Here is a 22,999-nt window from a genome sequence, read left to right as displayed (position 1 = left end):
AACGAAAAGAGAGAAAGGCCATATGCAAAATGTTTGCTTTTGCAAAGGATACTCCTGTTATAATTTAATATTGAAATGTGAATCATTAACAGGTCAAGTATTTAATACATGCAAGACACGTGCCACCTCGTTAAGGGCAATATCACCCTTATTCTGTATTTCGAACGAAAGTGGATGGTAGGGTAAGGTGGTGCAAAATGTACCGCTTAAGCAAAACATCATTTTGCAGAGCAACGGCGTGTTTGTTCCACGTTTTTCAACTTCTAGAAGACTTTGGGATTTTTTTTACACTTACTCCTGGTGAAATTTCCTAACAAAAATCAGTATTTTTTGTTATTTTTGGCAAGAGTCAAAATCATTATGTGAGGCATAATGCCAAAGCCCGTGGACAAAACGAACCAAGTTTGCCCAGCTAGGCGTTAAACGCAACCAAAAAATTTACCATTCAATCACGTGTTGTATAAACTCCTAAAGCTAGGCTGCCGAAATGGCGGAAGCGTTCGTTATCCAGCTTTTTACGAGCCATAATGGCGGACGTGTTCGTAATATTTTAAAAGCATTTTTGACATTTCCCTAATACATCGCACGTTTTCTTTCCGCGCGTTCACGGTAAAACTAAAGGAATGTACGGAAAGAAAACGTGCGATGTATTAGGAAAATGTCAAAAATGCTGTTCAAATATTACGAACACGTCCGCCATTATGGCTCATAAAAAGCTAGATTGGGGAATTGTCAAAAATGCTGTTCAAATATTACGAACCCGTCCGCCATTATGGCTCGTAAAAAGCTGGATACTTTGTCCATGGTTTGTTCACAGTATCCAGCTTTTTACGAGCCATAATGGCGGACGGGTTCGTAATATTTGAACAGCATTTTGGACATTTCCCTAATACATCGCACGTTCTTTCAGTACATTCCTTTAGTTTTACGGTGAACGCGCGGAAAGAAAACGTGCGATGAATTAGGGAAATGTCAAAAATGCTGTTAAAATATTACGAACACGTCCGCCATTATGGCTCGTAAAAAGCTGGTTACACGAGAAAATAATGTTTTTGTATCCAGCTTTTTACGAGCCATAATGGCGGACGTGTTCGTAATATTTGAAAAGCATTTTTGACATTTCCCTAATACCAAAAACATCCCATCAAGAAGACTGGCAACTCTGCTAAAAGTCGAGCGACAGTAACAGCAATGCTATCTGCCGAGTTAAAGTTGAACTTTCACATACTAGTGTGTGTATTTCACAATATGGATGTACAAAAACACGTATGCAATGCATTGCCATGCTCGCATACATATTTTCCCACCAATACATGTACACACAGCTTCAACTTTTGTCGGGCGGGTTGCGCTGTTCCTTCTGTTGCTCGTCATTTGTATGGGCGCGACGAAGAGATGCCAGTTTTCTTGGTGGAATGTTTTTGCTAATACATCGCACGTTTTCTTTCCGTACATTCCTTTAGTTTTACGGTGAACGCACGGAAAGAAAACGTGCGATGTATTAGGGAAATGTCAAAAATGCTGTTAAAATATTACGAACACATCCGCCATTATGACTCGTAAAAAGCTGGATATTTGTGCGACAAAAGACAGGTTATATATCATGGTAAATTATAAAAATCCTCGTGCTGAAGTGGTAAAAAACTTGTTTTTTGTTAAATTAACAAACAACAGGTTATTGCAAGCAAGATACAGAATAACCAAAGAAAACATTCATATGTTCATGTAGTGCCGGAGCAACATAGTTCGCTAAGACTGAAAGATGTTCGAATCTCTAGAACTTTGGCTTGAACCTTGAACCGATACAAAACAAGCATGAGGATTTTGCAAAGTAGAAAAACATTCCAATAATATGCAAAACCCGATTTAGGATCACTGCTGTGTTCGATTAGTTAAGCCGTCACACCAACTTTTACTGTATTCTTCAAATTTATGCTCTTTCAATTCACTATTTTAAGTCAAGGGGTCGGACACTCAGCACATAGTGCCCCGGCACTGCAGAGATATCAAACGGCACACCTCTAAAGCCTTATAAAAATAATATTTATAGGGCTTTACACACCCCCGGTTCAATTTTACATATGAAATGGGAGCACTGCCAGTTGTCAAAATCGTCTCGCACGGTTGCCAGATCTATCAGATTTAAACGAATTTAACAAATCTTGCAGTTTGGCACTTTCGGTACAGCATCGGCACAGTTCGGTTCGTTTCAAGTCGCCTAACATAAAAACGGCTGTGCCGAGTGACCGACCCCTTGATTTTAAGTGCTTTTAACCCTCCGTTACTCGCGCTGTTGTATTTTGTACAACGCCTGTAAACCATTAACTTTATCTCGGCATATCTCGGCATTGCAGCAATAAAGAAAATTTCTGTGTTCAGCAAAGTTGGTCCGCAGAGCAAGATCTTTCAAACGGTGTATAAAGTTTCATAAGTTTTTCACCAAGTGGCAGTAGTATTCGAGCGAATTCTGTTAGATTTAAGCACGATCGATTTTCGATGGAAAACTAGGGTAAGCGTACCAGTAGTGACGCATTAAGTAGCAGAATTTCAAATTTTCGGTCAAAATACAGTGATATCAAAACAAATATACACGCACACGCGCACGATATGATTGAAACCTTCTCACTCTTAATAAAAATGACGGTTAGAAACATTAAAAATTCGAATTTTTTTAAAGAGAAAACTTTTTTCTACAATCATTGGTTTGCCTATCCAGCTTTTTACGAGCCATAATGGCGGACGGGTTCGTAATATTCTACCAGCATTTTTGACATTTCCCTAATACATCGCACGTTTTCTTTCCGTACATTCCTTTAGTTTTACGGTGAACGCGCGGAAAGAAAACGTGCGATGTATTAGGGAAATGTCAAAAATGCTGTTAAAATATTACGAACACGTCCGCCATTATGGCTCGTAAAAAGCTGGATACTAATGCCATCAAATGTCTTCATCTGTCACACCTTTTCAAACCTCATTGCATTTTTGATGATGGAATGTTTTTGACAGAAACTGTACGGCGCTGCGATGTTTTTCCCGTTTTTTCGGTTTATTCACGCGAGGAAAAAAGAAGGCATATCATTCCGTTTACCCTGCCTCTGCCAACTGCTTACGGGATTTCATATGGCTGTGAGCAGGCTGATGTGAAAAGCTTCGTAATCGCGAGTTCTAAGAACGAGCCGAGCAAAACAAAACAAAATCATCAATGATTTTGTTTGGTCTATCGTGCAATGCAAAGCCCTTGATTTAGCGCGAGTGATATTTTATTGACGTGATGAACAAGTTGAATTCAGCAGCTTAAAAATCGAGCTGCTGTAAACATTCTTCGATAAGTTTATTAGGTAAAATTCACAGCTTATGAAATGCGTGAATCATTTTGATATAGAAATCGTGTGTTCGAATTCGGCCGTATTTTTAGTGTATTATAGATCTCCGATGGTGAACGATGATGAATCATCGAATCCTTGCATCAGGCGACAGCTGATGGAGTGAAAAGTGCTGATAGCATTGAAAAGCGCAAGGCAATCAGTCGCGCCGCGTGTGGGTGTGTTAGAGCAGCACAGGGGTGCCAATTCGGAGTACATAAATACTGTAAATGATTGCGCAGTTTTGCTGAACCAGCTAAAATACGGAGCAGAGGAACTGTTTACTTTCTTTATGCTAATTTTCTTGGCCGATTGGACCAACTGGCATCAGTTTCTGGTTCGTTCGGATTAGTGTACCCGAACTGCATCATCGACTGACTGTTGTTTTGTCGTGCGCTCCTTTTGTTTGTTACGAAAAAAAATATAAAGGTAGTTTTTGTTTATCATCGCGAAGGTGAAACGCGAACGCGGAATAATTCACGAAAGTACAAGAAGACAATAGTAAGAAAAGTATTTTTCTATTATAGTTCGTATTTTATTGCAATTTTCTAAAGATAAGCGTAAGCGCAGTCGGTGTTGCGTGCTAACTACTGAGTGCCCTTTCGTTTGGTATTTATTTATTTTTTCAAGTATCAACAAAAGACGTGCGTGTCGGTGTACTTTTAGTTGTCTAATAAGTAGGTAGTATTTTAGTGTAAAAGGATTGTAGTTTTACAGGATCGTTTTGTGGCGTTTTAATTTCGTAATATTTTCGAGCTCGTTCTTTGTTCTCGAAGGTCTTTTGAATGTGGATAAGCCTTATCAGTGTTCCTGTGTGTGGTTGAAAGTGCTAAAAGGTATACAGGCAGTTAACCTGAGTCGCACTAATAAAGTGTTTATGTGGGTTTCGCTAGTCATAAAAAAACACGAGTGCCGAATAAGAAGCGTAATTTGTTCACAGGTGATTTCCGAAAAAATATTGCAATTAGAAAAAAAAGGAAAATAATTTGTGCTAAACAATCAATAACGCGTTCCACAATGCCAAACCATTCGGGCACGGACAGGTGTTTGGCAACGATGATTCTGATGACAGTGATGACAATGGTAGTACTTTTACCGGCGGGATCATATGGTAACAGTCTGGTAGGTATACAAATAGGTACAGCCTGGACTCGATTATCCCGGTGTTCACTTTTATTTTCAGCCCGGATAATCGAATCATATTTTTGGTACTAAATTTTTTTTTGAGTGTCTCGTTTTTTGACTTGTAGGTGTCATAAATTTATTTCTAGTATTGATTAATCTCCCCTAAAGTTAAAAAATTCCTTATTTTTCACTGATGGATTTTATTTTTGGTACAATTTTATTTTGTATGTCGTGTTTTTTACTTTTAGCTACATATCATAAATGTTTTCTATTATTGAATAATTAACCCTAAAGTTAGAAAATTCCTTGCTTTGATTATTTTCAATGATGATGATTTTAATAATGATGGTCATGATGATGATTTTACTGATGATGGTTATTTTGATGATGAAGATGTTGACGATGATTATTTTAATGATGAAGAAGATGATGATAATGATGAAGATCATAAGGATGATGATCATAATGATGATGATTTTGTTGAGAATTATGATTATTTTGATGATGATGATGATGATGATGACTTATCCAGCTTTTTACGAGCCATAATGGCGGACGTGTTCGTAATATTTTAACAGTATTTTTGACATTTCCCTAATACATCGCACGTTTTCTTTCCGCACATTCCTTTAGTTTTACCGTGAACGCGCGGAAAGAAAACGCGACGTATCCAGCTTTTACAAGCCATAATGGCCGACGAGTTCGTAATATTTTAACAGCATTTTTGACATTTCCCTAATACATCGCACGTTTTCTTTCCGTACATTCCTTTAGTTTTACGGTGAACGCGCGAAAAGAAAACGTGCGATGTATTAGGAAAATGTCAAAAATGCTGTTAAAATATTACGAACACGTCCGCCATTATGGCTCGTAAAAAGCTGGATTAGGGAAATGTCAAAAATGCCGTTCAAATATTACGAACACGTCCGCCATTATGGCTCGTAAAAAGCTGGATACCAAAATTTAGATTCAGTCACTGGAATTTGGGTCGATTCTTTGATATTAGCATACTTAACGTGCACAGCTTTTACCTCGGAAGTACCGTCGCCGAAAGCTACGACTACGAGTTATCTTTCGAAGCCACGCTGCCGGTAGTGAGTTAGTTGGATGAGGACAGTCTCTTGAGGACTGTTGAAGTGCCGTGAAAACAGCCATTAATAGCGTAGCGGAGAACGTCTTAGGCCGTGTGTGGAATTGACGTAACGAATGGTTTGACTAGGTGTGCGCAGTACAAATGCTGCGTAGAGCCACCCGTCAGAATGTGGAGCGATACAAGCAGATGCGCAGATCGGAATCCCGACTCTTCCAGGAGAAGAAGCGCCATCAGAAGCAAAAGCAGGGCGGTATCGCTTTCACGACACACGGTAATTCCGTTAGAGACTCAACGAATCTAGCAAAGACATTGTGCCGCGGGCCGAAATGTGCAGAGATTAAGATGGAGGAATTTTGACTGAAGACCGTGCGGCGATCGAAAAGTAGAAGCAGCACTTCCATGAACACCTGAATGGCGTGCAATCGGAAGACCATGATAGTGAAGTTTTATTGGTGCAGCAAGCAACAGAGATTTGCCACCTCCATCGATAAGCGAATTTAAAGAAGCCACCTAGCAGCTGAAGTACAACAAAGCACCAGAAAAGGATGGCATTGGAGCGGAACTTATTAAAATGGGTCTGGACAAGTTGGCCAACTGTTTGTATTAATGCTTGTCAAGATTTGGAATACGAAACGACTACCAGAGGAGTGGAAAGACGAAGTTATCTGCCCTATCTGCGAGAAAGGCGATAAGCTGGATTGTGAGAACTACTGAGCGATTACTATCCTGAATGTTGCCTACAAATTGTTTCCATCCAGTCATCTTCCATCCACTGTCACCAATAGATTAGTGGGATTCACCCTGAGCAGATCTTCCAGAAGTGCCGCGAATTCCGAATCCCCACGTATCACCTGTTCATCGATTACAAAGCCGCATATGATAGACCGACCAGAGCTATGGAGAATTTTGGACGAATACGGCTTTCCGGGTAAGCTTACTAGACTTATCATGGCTACGACGGATGGGGTCCAGTACTGTGTGAGAATCTTGGGTGGATTGTCGGACCCATTCGAATCTCGCAGGGCAGTTCGACAAGGAGATGTCTCTCCTGCCGCCTGCCTCCTTATAAGACAAGCGGCGATCAAAATGCGATGCGAAGTTCGTCTAAAACGAGTTATATGCTGACGGGCGGGACTGAGCGCGACGGGGCCCGCTTAGGCTGTACCGTGGTGATCGACGGGGGATGAGTTTGAGGTAGTCGACAAGTTTGTATACCTTGGCTCACTGGCAGTGGCAACAGAAGACAACAGTTCCAGCCGTGAGATTAAATGGCGCATTATCAGCGGAAGTCGAGCCTACAACGGACTCCACAAACGTTTGCGGTCGAACAATCTAAACCCCCGTACAAAGTGCACACTGTACAAAACGCTAATTAGACCGCTTGCACTCTACGGGCACGAAACGTGGACACTGCTAGAAGATACCTAGGACCTACGAGCACTAGGAGTTTTCGAGCGGCGGGTGCTAAGAACCATCTATGGCGGTGTGCTAGAGAACGGTGTATAAAGGCGAAGAATGAAAAACGAACGTGCGCGTCTCTACGGTGAACCCAGTATTGAGCTGGTGGTTAAAGCTAGATGGACATGTTGCTAGAATGCCGGACAACTATCCTGCAAAAATAGTTTGCGCATCGCATCCGGTAGGAACAAGACGAAGCGGGGCACAGTGAGCGAGGTGGCAAAACCAGGTGGAGCGAAATCTGGCGAGTACTGGGTGTCCGCGGAGCTGGAGATCAGCTGCCGTGGACTGAAATAGATGGAGCAATTATACTGCGTAGACCTTGTCATAAGGCGTTAGGGCAATGAAGTAAGTAAGAACTACACAATAATGGTAGGGAACTTCAGCAATTCTTCCATTGCCGCTTATTTCTCAAGTAACAAGATCAAACCTGCATAAAGTAGCCACTAAAGTGGTGTTTAAGCTACCTTACGTGCTTCAAATCAGCTCTCACCCTGAAGCTGGTAAACAAGCTTAAAAGCGGCTCTTTTTGCTAAATAATCCACTTCTATACAGTCATGAACATCAAACCACTTTATGGCTCCTCAAAGGTCTTATAGACTTTAGCCGTTTTATAGACTAATTGAAGCTTTCAGAAGATCAGAAGTCTATTCAGATTCTATTTTTTTTTAATTTTAAGTAAGATTAGTTATCGGCTGAATAACTTGCAATGCAAAACTACTTATTCTAAAAATAGATTAGACATCAATACGCAAATCGGCTATTTGAAAGCGCGGAGAAGCCTCTGTTGAGCTCCATTGCAGTTTCTAAAGCAGTCATTATTAACAAGCCAAGCACTTGATACAATCACCGGATACAGCTGTATCCAGCTTTTTACGAGCCATAATGGCGGACGTGTTCATAATATTTGAACAGCATTTTTGACATTTCCCTAATACATCGCACGTTCTCTTTCCGTACATTGTTTTAGTTTTACCGTGAACGCGCGGAAAGAAAACGTGCGATGTATTAGGGAAATGTCAAAAATGCTGTTAAAATATTACGAACACGTCCGCCATTATGGCTCGTAAAAAGCTGGATACGAGCTGAATAAAAGTTTTCATTTCCTACAACAAAACCTTCGTCCAGACGAAGGTCGAATGAAATTAGCTTTAAAAGCGCTTAGGCTGCTTGACACTATTACTTTTGAATTTGTCTTCAGTTTCGTGCCTGATCCATGACTAAACTCTTTCAAGCCGCTACTGATATATTATCAGAACGTGCGCGGACTACGAACGGATTATGGCGGATTATGTACTGCGCTTGCATTACGAACAAATTTATTCGCTACAATTGTTCGGATGGTGTCTTTTCTGCCTTCAGATGCAGAAAAAACCTCACGGTGGAGGCATGTTGATTGCCATTTCTAACAAGCTGAGTGATTTTATCCATCCTTCTCCGATTTCAGATACACTGGAGCAACTGTGGGCAGGCTTCATTTTCTGTGTTTTTGCTCAGTAGATGCTCATTTACCTACAGCGCCTTAACGGTTGATATCGAACGCTCACGACTAACGCTCGTGGGCTGTTTACAACTCATGAGCTGTTGGTTTCTTGAGCGGGCTGCGCAGAACGGCGCTGTGCACTCGCGAGTGTATTGGCAGCAGAATGTATGCACACAGCATTAGCGGCTGTTTGCGTACGCTTACGTCGGTGGAGTAAGCGTTGGATGCTATGCTTCTCACACTCACTCGCGAACGGGACGGCATCGTTTGTTTCTCGCTCGATTTGAAATATTGGTACCCCGTTAATACGGTAACTAAAAAAACAATGCCTGTTTTCCGCATCCGCATAGCACAACCTTGTTCCAAGCGGCAGACGCTAGGTAACATCGTTGATGAACAGCAAAAACAGCCAAGGTCCTAAAACGCTCCTTTGAGATACTATGGAATCGTACTAAAATCACCTCGATTGAGCACAACCAAGTGTAACGGCAATTTTATGTCTACGAAGATAAGAGTTTTGCCAGGAAAGCATGCTAGATAAATTCCCAATTTGTCAAGTTTGGCACAATGCATTTGATGGACGACTCGATCAAATGCTTCTTTCAAATCAATATAAATATACCTGTAGCGATCTTTAACCTTACAACCTTTCCTTCCACGAATGCCACGAAATCTTCGAAGGAATCCGAAGAAGCTCAGGGTGCCATGTAACGTGCTCTCGCTGGTCCACGTTAAATCATGACGTCACGAATTAACGGAAAGACCGGAACGCATGATCGGGCCACTGCGCGGGGTAACTATTCTCGACTAGTTTAGGTGTGGACTAGCATAGGTTCTGCTGCGCCTGCGGCTCAAAGTAGGGAGTGTCCTATTAGTGGCGCACCGCTAATAGGACCAAGAGAAGTGTCCATGACAGTTTGATTTGTTTTACTTATTTTCCTTTTTTGGTATCGGGTACTGTTATCGTTTATGTTTGGTTTCATTCTTAATGCAACTCAATATTTACAACGAGCATCGATGCTTGCTCGCAGCAAAGATGTAATTCGATATCTCGACGCTGTCTGTTTGTTTATATTTTGTCTGAGCGTGATTCATTTGCAGCACGGCTTGGTTATAGCTTATCGTCGCAGTAAAACTGCTGTCGAAACATATAAGATCAAGTTTGTTTATAATTTGTTGCTTGTGGGGTGTGAGTTGGTTGCATATAGCACTGAACTAAGTGCGTATAGCACAACTATCCGTTTTCCGTGGCAATTCATCTGAAATGAATAACCTTATTTGTGCAATCATTGTATGTACTTCTCGAAATTATTTTATGAAATTTCATTGAACAACACTGAGATTTTGTTAGCAAAAAATCGCAACTAAATCGTGTGCGGCCAAAATCAGAAAGGCTCTGTGATAGAAACTCAGTGAACGATTGAATGGACTGCAAACCAACTTAGTTCAAGCGCACAAGGCTATAGTTAAAACTTTCCATAGCCTTGTGTCTCAGATCAGAAAGTGTCAGTGCTTATTTTATTTGACATACCAATTCGATAGTAGCATTATTGTTTTACTACTGATAAATAGGTATAACCGAGTATATTCGCGAAATGTGTAAGTCTGAGTTCATCATTGAATTAAATCAAACCAGCTTTTGTCGCATTTTACTAGTTGGTGACCAATTTTGTTTTTCTTATGGGTAAATTCATCGTACATATATTCTTACTTCATTCCAGTGGCTTTTTCACAACAATATAAAAAACTTAAAAAAACTATCATTTATCATTTCGCTTCTGCATCGTGTTGTTATTGTTTGTTAACCCCCGGAATCTTTACTTCTTTCTTTCGCAGACGCTGACCGGCGAACATTGCACCGTAACGGAACCATTGTACAACACTGTCTTCAACCTTACCGGGCTTAACTCGGATCTGGCACACCACGCAATGTCGGACATCAACGAAAAGTTTATATTCGATGTTTGTGATCAGTTGGACACCAAGTGTAATGGTGTTTCCGGTGGTGCGGCTTGTCTCCGCCGGAAGGATGGTACCGAAGTACTGCTGGGCATGAAATCAGCACTTCAGTTCGTCGACGGCAGACTGCACTTCAATTTTAGTGGCGGAGATCGGTGTCGAGAGGGCAAAAACTATACCTTCGATATTATTCTAATGTGCAGCTACGGACTGGAGGCGGAACCGATGAACGTGGTTCCGTATTCGGAGGATCAGTGTAACTATTTTATGTTCTGGACAACGCAGCTGGCTTGTGCGCCTCTGCCGAATAGAGTAAAGAACAACGAATGTTCTGTAAAGGATGCAACCGGACACATTTTCAACCTGCTACCGCTTAGCCATGTCAACCATCACGTGCCGGATCGGAACGGATCGCACTTTTTTGTCACTGCCTGTAAACCCGTACATTACGGACACATGACCATGTGTCCTCCCGGGGTCAGTGTTTGCTACGTAAATGACACGGAACAAGATTATGCGCGTAAGTTTCACGATTATGGTCAAACCGACCCGAATCCAACCATTGAAAATGGCAAGCTAGTCATGAATCTGCACTCAAAGGAAGGGTCATGCCAAGATTCTAAAATCATTTTCGAATGTGACCCTAAAGCAACGGAAGAAATTCCAGAATATGTTGGTAAGGAAAATTGTACTTATCTGTTTTCTTGGCGAACGGCACTGGCTTGTAAGAAACAAGAACCATGCGCAGTAATGGATCCAATTAGCGGCTTGGTTTTCAACATGTCTTCGCTAGCTAATCAAAAGTATACGGTTGGGCAAGGTGATTCTTTGTATGAGTTTAGTATTTGCAAATCAGCTAAAAGCCAGTGTCCCGAACCGTCGGGTGCATGCCAGCTGGCATCCAACAATTCCCAAGCTGTGAGCGTGGGTACCATCAATGATGAACTGTTGTATAACATTACCGGTGCACCGTACCTTCACTATCATTCCGGATCGATTTGCAATCAGGCCAACGAGCGGTGGTCCACGAAAATAGAGTTTATATGCGAGACTGACAAAGGCGAAAAATCACCACCACCCAAGCTGGTGGAGGCGTCCGGTTGTGAGGTGATAATCCAGATGAAAACAAAACTCGCATGCACCAGAGAGATTTCCTGTTCGGCTATGAATTTCTCCAGTGATCAAGAAGTGGATCTTACTCCGCTTATATCGTCCGAGAAAAACTATGAAGCATTAGTCAACGATTCGCTGGCAATTGCCAAAGATAAACGTCAAAAATTCTATTTAAACGTGTGTCGTCCGCTTTTGTCGCAGTTTGGTCTCGGATGCCCGGGAGGATCAGCTGCCTGTCTAGCTGTCAAAGATTCTTCGCAGGCCTTGCCTACCCATGAATTGTCCCTAGGATATCCGGATGTGTCGCTAACTGTTGTGGAAGATCGAGTGCAGCTTCGGTATCTGCGAGGGGATAACTGTCCGAAGGACAATGCAACGGAGCTTTCCACTGAAATTGAATTCTATTGTGCACCGAAGGCTGGCCGTGGATTGCCCATATTGCAAGAGATACAACACGATTGTCACTATCGTTTCGAGTGGCCAACGAACGTAATTTGTCCTAATCTGAAAGCTGAATTCCAGTCCGCGAATTGTTCCGTGAATAATGGTCAGACGAACGAAAGAGTCAATTTGCAAAATATTTTCCCACTTGGTTCATTGCTGGTGAACCCTAGCAAGGCTAGTGCTTCCGCTGAACTGAACGATGGAAGGTTGAATCTATGCAGTAAGAACATTACCGCTGTGGTCGACTATGAAGATCAAGCGGTTAAGATGTTCTTTACTATGACTGATGCAAACTGCACGCTTACTGGAGGTGAGCTGGTTGGAAATGTGCGATTCGGAACGCTTACTTTTAACTCATCATTCGGTCTTACTTGCAGGCAATATCAACGTTAATCTACGAGTTAGCTGTGCCAACGAGGAAAGCTTCTCCGTGAATGAGGTAAGTAAATTTTCTCTCTATTATCGACTGTGTGGCTCAGTAAACTATCTGACGGGTGTTGGATTTTTGCGTAACATAAATCAAATGGAGTTACAGTACAGGGGAAGCATTTGTGATGATGAAAGATTATTGCAGTCAAGGGCAGTGATGAATATAGGTAGAGATTTCCTAGATTTACGTGATTATTCGAGCTTCTTTTAGTTTTCCAGAAAAGGGAATGGAATTTGCAAATTTAGGGGTTTTGAAATTCGAAATAAAATATTTCGAGTATGAAAGATTTGTGAAGAATGTGGTTGGCATCATTAAAGCAGGTAAAGAATGCAGTCGAACAGCGCAATGTTGAACAGGAAGTCTACTCAATTTCTGGAAAGCGTTTGTTTCACTCGCTAGTACCTAGTATGCAAGTTGTTGAACCGTTCAGCGTCATTCGAAATAGCTTATTGGTTTCTTTTCTGTTCGTTCAACTGAATCGTACGTCGTTTTGAAATGCAAAACACAAATTATAAGTTTGCAGATTGTCGAAGAGCAAACATTTCATCCATCGACGAGGGAATCTTTCAAACCCCAGTTTGGTATTTGCCGATGAAAAATTCCGCTAATAGTCTCAAAGCGGGAAATTTAATAAAAGCGATCAAACATTTTTCCATACAAAACTGTCATCATAGTCTTTATGCAAAATACTAATAAGAACACTATAGTTAAAAATTTACAGCTTTATTCTCTTATGCATACAGTTCGTCTTTTCGTATTGCTACAGTTTTTGGATAAGATCAGATACTTGTTTTCGTGTTTCATTCAAAACTACTTACAGCTAAGCTTGTTTATTTTTTGATTTCCTACGCAAAAGATTCCTACCGATAACAAACTCGTGCGCAGTAGACCTCGGAGATCACTTGCAGTTGTGGTTTAAGCTTTACACTAACAAAAAAAAAGTGGAAAATAAATCTCTTCTATTGCTTAGTGTTGTAAGCCGGTCGTCGAAAATGTTCGGAGCAATCCGCTCGTTACTAATTATTATAAACAAATACGAACTAAAATTTGCTGATAGGAAACTATACAAAAACATACATTGCTACATAAATACAGGACATGATTTTGACCTGTCCGAAAAGAAAAAGATTGCTTATTCGAGTTACACTATAAGATGACTGATGGTATATAAAAATAAGTCTTTCTTTATGTACAAAAGGCTCTTCGATGATTTGTTTTCAAATTTGAAACACGAGAAGCTCTAATTTATTATTTGCGCTGTTCTTACTGGCCGCACACAGAAGCCTCGGAGCCGGTTTATTAAGATTCTCTACATTGATAACACTTTTGGAGATTTTTAAGTTTCTTTTTCCCATGATCTTCTCACATGGAAGCAGATTGGTTTAATCGTTTATCTACCTATTAGTCGCGTGTTTGTGTATGTAGGTATGGACAGCAAAAACCTGCCATACGTACAGTTCGATATTATATGTTTGTATTACATTCAACAAATTAGCACGATGATTTTTTCCCTCGCACGAACTACCTTTTATCACATTTTAGATTGTTGCTTTTTTAGGGATCTCAAGTTCGATTTGAGTTATCGTTTTTCTATGAGTTTTTTCTTCGTCTATAATCTCACGCCTGTCTCAGTCTGATTCATGTTTGGTTACTGCTGCTACTAATGCTACCACTGCTAATTAGTCTACATAGATCGGATGGTGGCGCCCTTTGTTTAGAAAATTGATGACGCTGGCGCTGTCGACTATACGTCACTTTGTTTGGCGTTGGTGTTAATGGTGAAGGCTCTGTTGACGTGTCCATTTGCAACATGCCCGTTCATCAAGGGTCCTCCGTTGGTGGTCGCATGGTGGCCGTTTCCGGCCACGGGTTTACCATTCGAAATGATAAATGGAGGAGTCCGCAGTCCATTCATTTCCGCTGGGGGAGTCGTAAGTGGAGGAGGAGTAACCGGAACCGGCTTGATTAATTCCAGCTTGTCATCGATGGAGCTTTTGATGTGGTTTTTTATTAGACCTTTTCCCTTCAGTCCCTTCACGGTTGGGGGATGGGGCATGGCGTAGCGCAGTTTGTCCCAGAACCATGGATCGCCCCACTTGACGTAGGTGTTCATCTTGAGGTAGGCCTTCAGCTCAGTGTCCATTTGTTCCATATCCAAATCGTCGTCGTAGATTATGACGATAACTCGCACGCGGTTTTCGGCCATCGAATTGAGGTGCGCCGTTCGAAATTCCATCCGAGCCCAGACCGATTCTTGGAAGTTCTTCGAAAGAACAACGATTGTTCGTCGGGAATCTTCCACTGATTTAGCGATCTAAAATGAAAAAAAAATCAATTAGTGGACGTTTCAAATATTTAACATTAAGGTAATACTTACTTGAGTCGGAATCAATTCTCCCGGCATAAAGTCCCGCACGTGCCAGCAGGTTTTGAAGCTCATCGGCTCTTTCTCCAGCGTTGGTACCAAATGTTCGGTAATGAAGTCCTCATCTTTGTGTGAGTACGAGATAAAGGCATCGTACAGTTTGTCCTTGTCGAGTTCTTCCTCCGAAACCCACCACATGCACAGGTTATGCGTGAACAACCAAACTTTGATTTCCATTTGGTAGGTAAAGTACAGCACCGTGAGCAATCCAATTAGCAGTCCCAGAATCGACAAAATAACGCTGACGGTAATAATCACAGTCGTATTCTCGCGGCAAAGATCATTGACCGTAATGGAGTCGAACTCTTTGCCATCCTCACAGGTTACCTTCCCGATGTCAACAATCCGCCGATGATTCTGTTGAACAAAGTTCAAAAACTGCGAAGAAGCACAATCGCAGTGCCATTTGTTGTCGGAAAGCTGCAAACTCTCCAGCTGTTTGCTAGCATTCAGCATCTGGACAACTGTTTGGTTAATCATGGTTAGCTTGTTTTTGGTAACATCCAGGACGCGTAGACTGGAAGGCAGATTTTCCGGCTCCAGCTGTGAGATGGCATTATTGTGAGCATACAGTTCGGCAACCTTTGAGTATCCGGTGAGATTCCCGGTTGGTAAGCGGGTAATGTTGTTGTTTTCGATGTGCAGTTCCAAGAAGTTAAACCCGAACAAGGTGGGCTGTGGAAGGGCCGGTACCTCTAGCAGACCCTGCCCAGTGCAGTTAACGATAACTCCCCGATCGACCGGGCGAACAAAGCAGCTGCAGTTTGCCGGGCAATGTTTGATTTCCGTGCCCGGTTGATCTAGCGGGCAGAGTAGATCTTTGATGTGGAGCTCTTCAACCAGCTGACCCTGATGTTCTTTGGGCTCTGCACAGCGCAACCGATCGGCGTAGAACTGAATTCTTCTGTACACGGCTCTATCCAGCTGCTTCAGCATGTACTGGACGAAAGAGAAAATGACACAATTGCAGTTCAGCGGGTTATCATTGACGTTCACTTGAATTTTAGCGTTGTCCTGTTCACGCTGTGAGGTTATGATGGGTTCCATATCTTTCAGGTCAATCTCCGAGATTCGGTTGTGGGATAGATTAACGCGAATGTCCTGCGACAGGAACTGCAGACTAAGGTACGATAGGGTGGAGATGTTGTTGTAGCTGAGATCCAGTTCGCGCAGTTCCAGCGTATTGTAGTTCCAATCGCGGAAGATGGTGGTGATGCTGTTGTTGCGCAGGTTGAGAATGCGTAGATTGTTCAGAAATTGGAACGGTGTGCCATCGCTGTCCGTGATATCCTGCTCCTGGATGACGAAGCTGAAGTCATGGAAGGACAGCTGGTTGTTCTGCATGTAGAGTTTCTCCAGTGCGGTAGTTCGGCTGAAGGTGAATCGATCGATGACGTGAAGATGGTTGTTGTCCAGATTCAGGACTGTCAGTTTAGCAAGCGAAGCGAAAACATCCCTGAAATATGAGAGAGAAAATTAGAATACTCCAAATTTTTATTGTACTTTAGTATACTTACGCTGACAGGTTGTACAGCCGGTTGTATGATAATTGAAGAGTCAGAAGCTCTTTAGTGTTTTGGAAGAGCTCCTCGGGAAGTGTTTCCAGTTCGTTGTAGGCAAGGTTTAGATCCTGAAGTTTCAGTTGATCTCGCAGAAGCATTTCTGGTAGCGAATTTAGCTGATTGTAGCTCAGATCTAGGTGGGTAATTTCGGTGGAACCTCGCAGCAGTGATGCAGGAAGATGAGTGAAGCTGCATCGGTTGAGTATGACGGTTTTCAACTGTCGTAAATTGCTGAGGAAATTCTCGGGCAGAGTTGGCAGCGGCGCTTGGTTATTGATAAACTTAACCTCCTTGAGCTTTCGATTGTCGGATAGAAGGATCTCTGGCAGACTAACGAATCGATTAAAACTAAGATTGAGCACGCTCAGATCGGGAAGCAAACTGAACACATCCGGTTCAAGCGATTCGATGGCATTGACGGAGAGATCAAGCTCTTGGAGGGTCTCGGCCCCTCGGAACGATTCTTTGGTAATGTTTCGTAACTGATTTCGCCACAGATTCAAGTGACGAAGTTTTCGCTGGTTTTTGAATAGACCCGGCTCTAGCTCGGTGATCTGATTAGCGCCAAGTTCCAAAATCATCAAATTTGTTAGGTTGTCAAACACATTGTGTAGCAGTTTAACGTGATTACTACGCAGAATTAGCCACTTGAGATTGGGCAGATCGGCAAACAAATCTGGCTGGATGTCTTCGATACCGGAACTTAGGAACAGCTTCTCCAGTTCATGCATGCCCTCGAAATGTTGTCGAACCAGGCGAACGCCCAGATCTTTTCCATAGTTCTGATACCAGAAATCTTTGACATGCTTAACACCAAGGAAACCTATAAACTGCCGAATGGATTTCCGCTGCGGTAGCGGACAGTGGATAATTTTCACCTGAGTCGTGTTACCCACGTTCAGTGTTGGCATTTCGCTAAACTCGTGTTTTTCGTAGCATTGTATCTGTGCATAGATTCCGGGCTTGATTTTCACCGTAATTTCCGGATTAATAACAGGACATTGAATCTCGTAATCGGTACTGGCGTACATGCAGCTGCAGTCGACGGTTGGGGTCGGCTCTGGACATGTGAACCTCGGTTCATTACCATTTGCGCTGCCACCGCCGGCACCGATGCCGGCTGCTCCACTCGAACCGGGACCGCCTGCTCCAGTACCGACGTAGTCGGCTCCTATCACGTAATCATAATTCTGCGGAAATGAGCTTACCAAATTGTGCGTAAGTAACGCTACTAGCACTGCTAGTACCACTTGGTTGGCGCCCATGGCAATTGCGCTTCGTGTTTCCTATTCCTGGCTGCTAGGACGAGTCTCAGCAGAACGGTTTCACCTGCAGATTAATCTATGTGTGCCTTTACACTCAGCTGACTTTTATGATGATAGTTCAGTATAAATTGTAATGTTGTAACAGCAGCTATTCAACAGCGGTGCTAGCATAACGTGCTAATCCTCGCGTGGTTCGGTTGACCGGTCGGACTATGTATGTGTGCTTGGCAGCGGCCTTCGTGCGGGCTATAAACGAGCGTCAGACAGAAAAAAAAAGAATCCGTTAACGAGCTGTTGGAACAATGCTAGGTAGTGTTGAATGCAGGTCAGTTATGTGTGCGTTAGAAAGTGATAAAACATTATAGGCAGATTGTAGGTAAATGATTTTACTTTACGTTACAAATCAAGTTATACCAGGCAGTAAAGAAGAGCCGAAAATGCTCAACGATCTTAACGGGAAACTAGCAGTCATTAACTTTTCGTCGGAAAGCCCAATTTCGGAAGCAGTTTTTCGGCCCAAAAGCGGGATTCTGTTTATAAAAATGTAAATACTGCATTCTTCTTGCCAATCTGAACACAGCGAATATATTTTCATAAACAGAATTTTTGTTTCAAACAAAAAAACTGCTTTTGAAATTGGCAGTATCGATGACGACTGATTTCACCTTAATATACTTTGGGAAAACTGGAATTTTCCGGAAATTTTTACCAACTTTTGGGGAATTTTCAAAGGCCATCACAATGTCTAAGGTGATCAAATTCTTAAATGACTGTAATAGGTCGGATTTTGGTATGTGACAGACATTAATTATTGCTGTATTGTTGGCAATGATAATATTATCGCATTTTTCTTTTTGTTCTTTAGTTCGCTAAAATTGCCACAGTCTAAGTCATTCAGAAAATAATTTACAATCATGCATACACGAAGAAACATTAGGTGAGGTGTATTATTATTTCCTTCAGTTTTTATAAATACTTTAAATATAATTATTTAATATTGAAATGCTATAATGCTTTTGATTACATGGCTAACACTAACTTTTATTAATAAAACATGTAATATGTCTTTCATCTTTTAATAGTCAGACTATTTTCATACACATTCAAATATAAAACGCATTTGCAGCAAATCATGCGTTATGTTAATAGTTGCTCATATAGCTTCATGTGAAATAAATTTAGATTCCAACTAGAACAGTAAATCTATGTCCAGTTCATTGCCCATAAAAGCGTAACTCAACAACAATGCTTCGGAACTTGATAGAGCAAAAAATTCCGGTATCATCGCCATAAACTCTTTATCTGTCTAATTATTGTTACAAAATTTCTTTGAAAAGTTCAATTACTAGAGCAACGTAATGTTTTCTTTGAAGTAATTCAAATATTGCTTTTACAGTACCGCATAACATACAGATAGCAAGTTTTTTATTACAATCTCTTTGCCCTGGTTTCACATTTTTCGGCATGGGACAATTACGCTTTTATGGGCAGCTGAGTTCTTGCCTAATTAAATAAAATAATTATGGATTTTAGAGAATTGAAAATGAAATGACGATGAAATTAAAATTCGTTTTTAGGTTTAGATTGGCGAACATCGGTGCCTCGCGTACCTGCAGATATAAAGTAGAACCCATAGTGGCCTCTTATTCAGCAACTCCAGCCAGTACCAGCCGGAATACGAGCAACCTTAGCGGAGATCGGGTACGGGTATCCTCCCGGATAGAAATGCCTAACAAATATTGATGTAAAAACATTACGATTACTGTGAAAGGAATAAGTAACTGAACACGCTAAATTCTGGACCCACACCAACGAACGTTTCCAAAAACAAACGTACTATCGGGTTTCACCGACTAATGTCGAATTTGTTTATTCAATCCGGGTTGAAACTGGATGAATTTTATCTGTCAGATAGGAGCAAATGAACACAAAAAGTTCATCCAGTTTCAATCCGGATTGAATAAACAAATTCGACATAAGTATACAATGATTCGAACGTTCGGCGAAGCTTATGCTCGGAACGTACCAAATACCCTCTCGCGAGTGTTTGTCGTTTGTTGACAAACAAAGCCCACGTTTGAGGGCCGAAAATGAATGTACGATAGGGAGGCTCGACGGACGGCGTGAGGTCTGCCATTAGGCAGAATAGGACAGGACTAGCTCAAGAAGGAGGAGTTCCGTAGGGCACTCAGATTTAGTAAGTAGGAACCGCATTGTAATATCGTAAAATTAATAAAGAACATTCTTAGACTAGCGATCGTCCCTTATGGAGGACGTGCGGAATCGGTAACAGGAAAAATCTTCGTTTTATTTAAAACGAATTAGAAGATATCGTTCACCAGGACTAAGTGAAGAATTAAAGAAAATTTTGCACAAATACAGCAGGGAATTAACGTTTAAACCTCAAGGTAAAATTCGGAATCGGTTATTAAGTAAACTTAAGGATCTCATTCCACTACGAAAGCGGAGAATCGTCGTATACTCGATATCTTGTGAAACGGACAATGGGAAAGTCTATGGCGGACAAACAGGAAGGAATGGATGCTTGGTACCTTAGAACTGCTGATCGGTGAATTTCGTGGGCGGCGACAGAGTGCTGTTGGAACAACTAGAACCCCCAAAGTTCGGCATCGTGTCATTCTATGTTTAGGAAGTCAGTGTCATTGCAGGAGATCTGTCGCAAATGCGCAAAGATGTGGAGGATCCGTGGTAGCAAGGCCCAATTTTACCAAAGCGATAGAGCTGGGAACGGGCTTTGTAGTGATAGGCAAGATGCACATTCGCATGTTGGAATAGAAGGCGATCAACGAGAGAATATGTTGAGCATAAAAGGCCGTTTCTTAAGCTACGCCATCACAGAAGTGCACGAAGGTAAACCCAACAACGAGAAGGCAGCGTTCTATGCGCAGCTGGAGGTTACGTACGACAGCGGTTCGCCACGGGCCATAAAGATCGTCATTAGGGATAACTTTCCCCGTAAAGATATCCCTAAAGCAACCTGGAGATCACGTGACCACCGAACTTCGAACCGAATCGACCATATTCTCATCGATGGCCGATTTTTCTCGAAGTGCGGCTATCGACTCGGATCGTTATCTAGTAGCAAAACATGTGCACTCAAAACTATCGACGGTATATATCTCGTGACAAAGGCTCATCGGTTGCGGTGTGTTTGGGTTTGGGTGTGGTGAGTTGGCGAGAACTACTTGCACGTACTGAATGAAGCTGCACCTTCCTGTGCGGAGCTAGTAGCTTCAGCCGTCAAAGATGGCTAGAGCAGGACACCCTCGGTTGTCGATGCGGCCGCAACTGTGATGCTAGGTGAAGAAACGTCGAGTGCACAAAATGATTGGTTTGACGGGGAATGCCACCAAGCAATGGAGAGGAGAAAAGAACTTGTAAAAACTATCTAAGCATAGCTAAGAGGAAGAATTTGGTCACATATCGACGAGCGCGGAATGAGTTGACCACGATCCAGAGGAGGACAGAGATCGTGAGGAGCTGGAATTACTATTCCGGGCTAATGACAGAACCAAACTCGTAAGTGCTAAACACCTAAACAAGCTGACATGTGTAGGGATGTGGCAGGGGATCTAATCACAAACGAGCTTGGTGTCGCTATGCTAAATGACTATGCGGGGAGTTACGTCAACTATGCAGAGTAGCTCTATTTTCCCAAATTTCTTTCCCAAATTTTGTTTTTGAACCGTGGTTTTTAGGTACAAATGGGATCGAATGGGTATTCAGGAACGATTGTGTTTTTTTTGGCGTAATACGATGATGCTCTATCCGACCAAAACACGTATTGTCCATCTGCATGATGCTTTTGTAGAAACGGAATCAAGATTTTCTTCAAACATTCGTCTCATGCACATCTTAATTGATAGCTAAACCAGAGGGCTTGTTGTTGAAGGCACGAGAAAAAGAGCGACGTTCTTCTACGTCCATAATTTTGGCTGGTCTTCCACTATCTTGCTTGCGAATAGTTGTTGGGCATCTTAGGATATGGTAAACAGTAAAAGCCGCAACATATTCGCTTTTTAAATGTTGTACCGTATACTTTTTGCCGAGATTTCTTTGACAGCTCGTGGAAGTGTACTAGAGATAGTCGGGTATGAAAATTTGAATGCCCGTACCCGACCCGTACCCGATTAAGAAAAAAATTAAGAGCCCGTACCCGACCCGAACCCGCAAGTTTATAATTTTTGTTACCCGAACCCGACCGCAACCCGTCGGGTACGGGACGGGCCCGGGTACCCGACCATCTTTAGTGTTAAATGTGGTCAATAGAGATACCCGACCCGACCCGTACCCGGTTTCAAAAACAAAAATTAAGAACCCGTACCCGACCCGAACCCGCAAATTATTTTTTTCAATGCCCGAACCCGACCCAAACCCGGCGGGTACGGGTACGGGTACGGGTTTCGGGCAAATTTTCCGCTACCCGACCATCTCTAAAGTGTACAACGCGCTCCCGAAATGCTTCTTTTTTTTGACTAAAATCATGTGTATTTCTTGTTTGTTTTGTTTCTTACAATATATACATTTTTAAGTGCTTAGTATCAAAATATTGCTTCTCATCTTTGTTATAAAATGAATGCTTCTTGTTTCGATATCATTCTAGCAAAACTGGGCAAGCATAAACAAAACAAAAAATATTGACAAAAAGAGGAGAGAGAGCTAACTCATACATACTCTCATTTCTCTCTGAGCTTGTTTGTTATTGAGCATTGAGGCCAAAATTGTAGTTGTCGCCCTTTGTTTAGAAAGTTGATGACGTTGGCACTGTCGACTATACGTCAGTTTGTTTGGCGTTGGTGTAGATGGTGAACGCTCTGTTGACATGTCCATGGCCGATCATCAAGGGTCCTCCGTTGGTGGTAACCGGAACCGGCTTGATTAATTCCGGTTTGTCGTCGATGGACGGTTTGATGCGGTTTTTTATTAGACCTTTTCTCTTTGAACTTTTCACAGTTGGTGGATGTGGCATAGCGTAGCGCAATTTGTCCCAGAACCACGGGTCACTCCACTTGACGTAGGTGTTCATTTTAAGGTAGGCCTTCAGTTCAGTGTCCATTTGCTCCATATCCAAATCGTCGTCGTAGATGATGACGATAACTCGCACGCGATTTTCGGCCATCGAATTGAGATGGGCCGTTCGAAATTCCATTCGAGCCCAGACCGATTCTTGGAAGTTCTTCGAAAGGACAACGATTGTTCGTCGAGAATTTTCCACTGATTTGGCGATCTAAAATGAGAAAAATGATTTTAGTTATTGGG

General features: G+C 42.1%; 2 protein-coding genes across 2 annotated transcripts in view; one reads left to right on the top strand and one right to left on the bottom strand.

Moving 5' to 3' along the window:
- The first annotated feature begins 4,379 nt into the window (after window positions 1-4,379).
- On the top strand, window positions 4,380-14,150 carry LOC128746216 (cation-independent mannose-6-phosphate receptor). The gene is made up of 4 exons (XM_053843264.1): window positions 4,380-4,484; window positions 10,358-12,347; window positions 12,415-12,476; window positions 14,100-14,150. Exons 1-4 carry the CDS (start codon window positions 4,380-4,382, stop codon window positions 14,148-14,150), a joined length of 2,208 nt encoding a protein of 735 aa, XP_053699239.1.
- Window positions 13,192-22,999, bottom strand: part of LOC128746215 (uncharacterized) — a 112,208-nt gene continuing 102,400 nt past the window's right edge. The window contains exons 8-11 of the mRNA XM_053843263.1: window positions 22,518-22,967; window positions 16,410-17,740; window positions 14,845-16,348; window positions 13,192-14,781 (exon numbers count right to left, since the gene is read on the bottom strand). Of these exons, the coding sequence (XP_053699238.1) occupies window positions 14,212-14,781; window positions 14,845-16,348; window positions 16,410-17,740; window positions 22,518-22,967 (3,855 nt within the window). The 3' untranslated portion in view covers window positions 13,192-14,211. The remainder of the gene's footprint in view (window positions 14,782-14,844; window positions 16,349-16,409; window positions 17,741-22,517; window positions 22,968-22,999) is intronic.

This window comes from Sabethes cyaneus, chromosome 1 (assembly GCF_943734655.1).
Source record: "Sabethes cyaneus chromosome 1, idSabCyanKW18_F2, whole genome shotgun sequence".
Classification (NCBI taxonomy): Eukaryota; Metazoa; Arthropoda; class Insecta; order Diptera; family Culicidae; genus Sabethes; species Sabethes cyaneus.
The sequence above is the reverse complement of the archived record's forward strand: the minus strand, read 5'-3'. Positions and strand labels throughout refer to the sequence as shown.